Here is a 2,071-nt window from a genome sequence, read left to right as displayed (position 1 = left end):
TGGGATGGCTCGTGAAAAAAATGTTCTCATTTTGCGACAATTTGAAAATTCCAGACAGGGAGCGCTCTTGAAGCCCTCACAGTCTCTGAAAGCACAACTAGTCGATCACAAGTGGCTCAACAGGTAAAAACATAGATGAACTCATCTTTCATAAATTTGACCGACCGGGTTGACACTTCAGCGTGAGAAATCGGGGGTGTGGCGTGTGCGCGTGTGAAACCAGTCAAATGCGTGTGTCTCACGGCCAATGCGTGAGAGTTGGCAGCCCTGAATTCATGTGTAAGCCACTCATGTTGCTGCTGGTGAATGTGGGGCTAATTTGAACACTACTGGAGATATTAATTGTTATGTTGAATAACTGTAAAATAGGTATTTACTATTTCTTAGATACACCAATCAGCCAATCATAGGCAGAGTAGGGCGAAGTTGTGTGTGTGTGTATATACTGGGTTATATATATAGACAAATATGTTGATATGTTAATATATATATATACTGTATATATTAATATACACACACATACAGTATCTATTTATATATGCAGACATCATATTTGTTATAAATATAACCCAATAAGAGTTGTTGTAGGATGATTGACACAATCATATTTAACATTGTAAGTACCAGTGGTGGAAGAAGTATTCATAACCTTTACTCCAGTAAAAGTACTAACAACACACCCAAGTTGACCATGTTACTTAGCCACAGTAAAATACGTCTATTTAAATATAATCAGAAAATGTACTTCAAGTTTTAAAGTTTTCACAGTAAAACGACTGAAATGTTCAAAATAGTTCTGTCGTTCAACTAAGTGTTCAGTCGGCTAGTCATGTCAGCGGTACAGGTCAGGAGATTGTTTGGAAAGTTTCATTTATAACAAACAAATGTTTTATGCACACACATTTTCATTAGTAAAGTAGGCCTAACTAATCTGTCAGATGAATGTAGGGGAGTAAACAGAACAATATTTCTCTCTGGAATGTAGCAAAGTAGAAGATAGCATTAAAAGAAAAGACTCAAGTAAAGTACAAGTACTATTAAATTTGTGCTTAGCTACAGTACTTAAGTAAAGGTACTTAGTTATATTCTGGCATAAATACCTTATAAGGCCTTTTTATTACTGTCAGTGGTGGAGGAAGTACTCAGATCTTTTACTTAAGTAAAAGCAGTGGTAGCTTAGTTCTTCTGATCTTCATAATACATACTAATTTACATATCTAAATTACATATCATCATATTTTGTAGTATTAATCTGAATCTGCAGAGTAATAAAGGTATTAAATAAATGTAGTGGAGTGAAAGGTACGATGTCTCACTCTGAAATGTGGAGTAGAAGTATAGTGGATTGTCTTTAAAGTTTTGTATACTTTCTTTAAATATCCCTGATGTACTAAACTTAGATTGTAATTTGTGTGTGTGTGACTAGACTGTACCTTAATGTCTCTTTCTGAACCTCGCAGTTCAACGATGATGAGAATGAAGACACGCAGTCTCCGGGCTTCTTTGACAATCCCACTGCAGAGCTGGATCGCGACGAGCCCAAAAGCCGCGTCTCGCAAGGTGATGATCCTGGAATGCTGTGTGGACTCGCCAGACCCTCTTCCGCTGCTTTATTTATTCATTTAGTTTTTTAATTTTATACAGGGACAGTGCATATAAATACACTTTTCTGTCAATATGTCAGAATTAGCCAAAAGGCTATTTTTCATCTGCAGTCCCTAGACCGATGGTAAAAGTCACCCTAAAAAGAGTAAAATTACCTATTTACATAACACTATAACAATTACAATATATTATACATTCGGTAAAAGTACTACTGTGTTGTGGAGGAAGGTCTGGCAATGCGATACTAGACTAAACCTAACAGACAAATAAACCAAACAAAAAACAGAATAACACACAAAAGACAAAAGACACTCGTCTCAGAGTCCCACATGTCCTACAGTTTTAATTGGTCTCTCTGGTTTAATGAGCTGCAGATTTCTGTCTGGGCTTTAGTGTCCCATGAAGGTGCAGATGCTGAACATAATTCACTGCCTATACGCAGTCAGTTTTGGACCCCATAAAAGTA

The 2,071-nt window shown here is 36.6% G+C and overlaps 1 protein-coding gene across 2 annotated transcripts in view; it reads left to right on the top strand.

Moving 5' to 3' along the window:
- pacc1 (proton activated chloride channel 1) overlaps positions 1-2,071 on the top strand; it is a 19,230-nt gene that overhangs the window by 13,554 nt on the left and 3,605 nt on the right. For both annotated transcript variants that reach the window (XM_032511031.1, XM_032511030.1), the window contains one exon: positions 1,461-1,560. In XM_032511031.1, the coding sequence (XP_032366922.1) occupies positions 1,461-1,560 (100 nt within the window). The remainder of the gene's footprint in view (positions 1-1,460; positions 1,561-2,071) is intronic.

The sequence above is a fragment of the Etheostoma spectabile genome, unplaced genomic scaffold, assembly GCF_008692095.1.
Source record: "Etheostoma spectabile isolate EspeVRDwgs_2016 unplaced genomic scaffold, UIUC_Espe_1.0 scaffold314, whole genome shotgun sequence".
In the NCBI taxonomy this organism is placed as follows: Eukaryota; Metazoa; Chordata; class Actinopteri; order Perciformes; family Percidae; genus Etheostoma; species Etheostoma spectabile.
The sequence above is the reverse complement of the archived record's forward strand: the minus strand, read 5'-3'. Positions and strand labels throughout refer to the sequence as shown.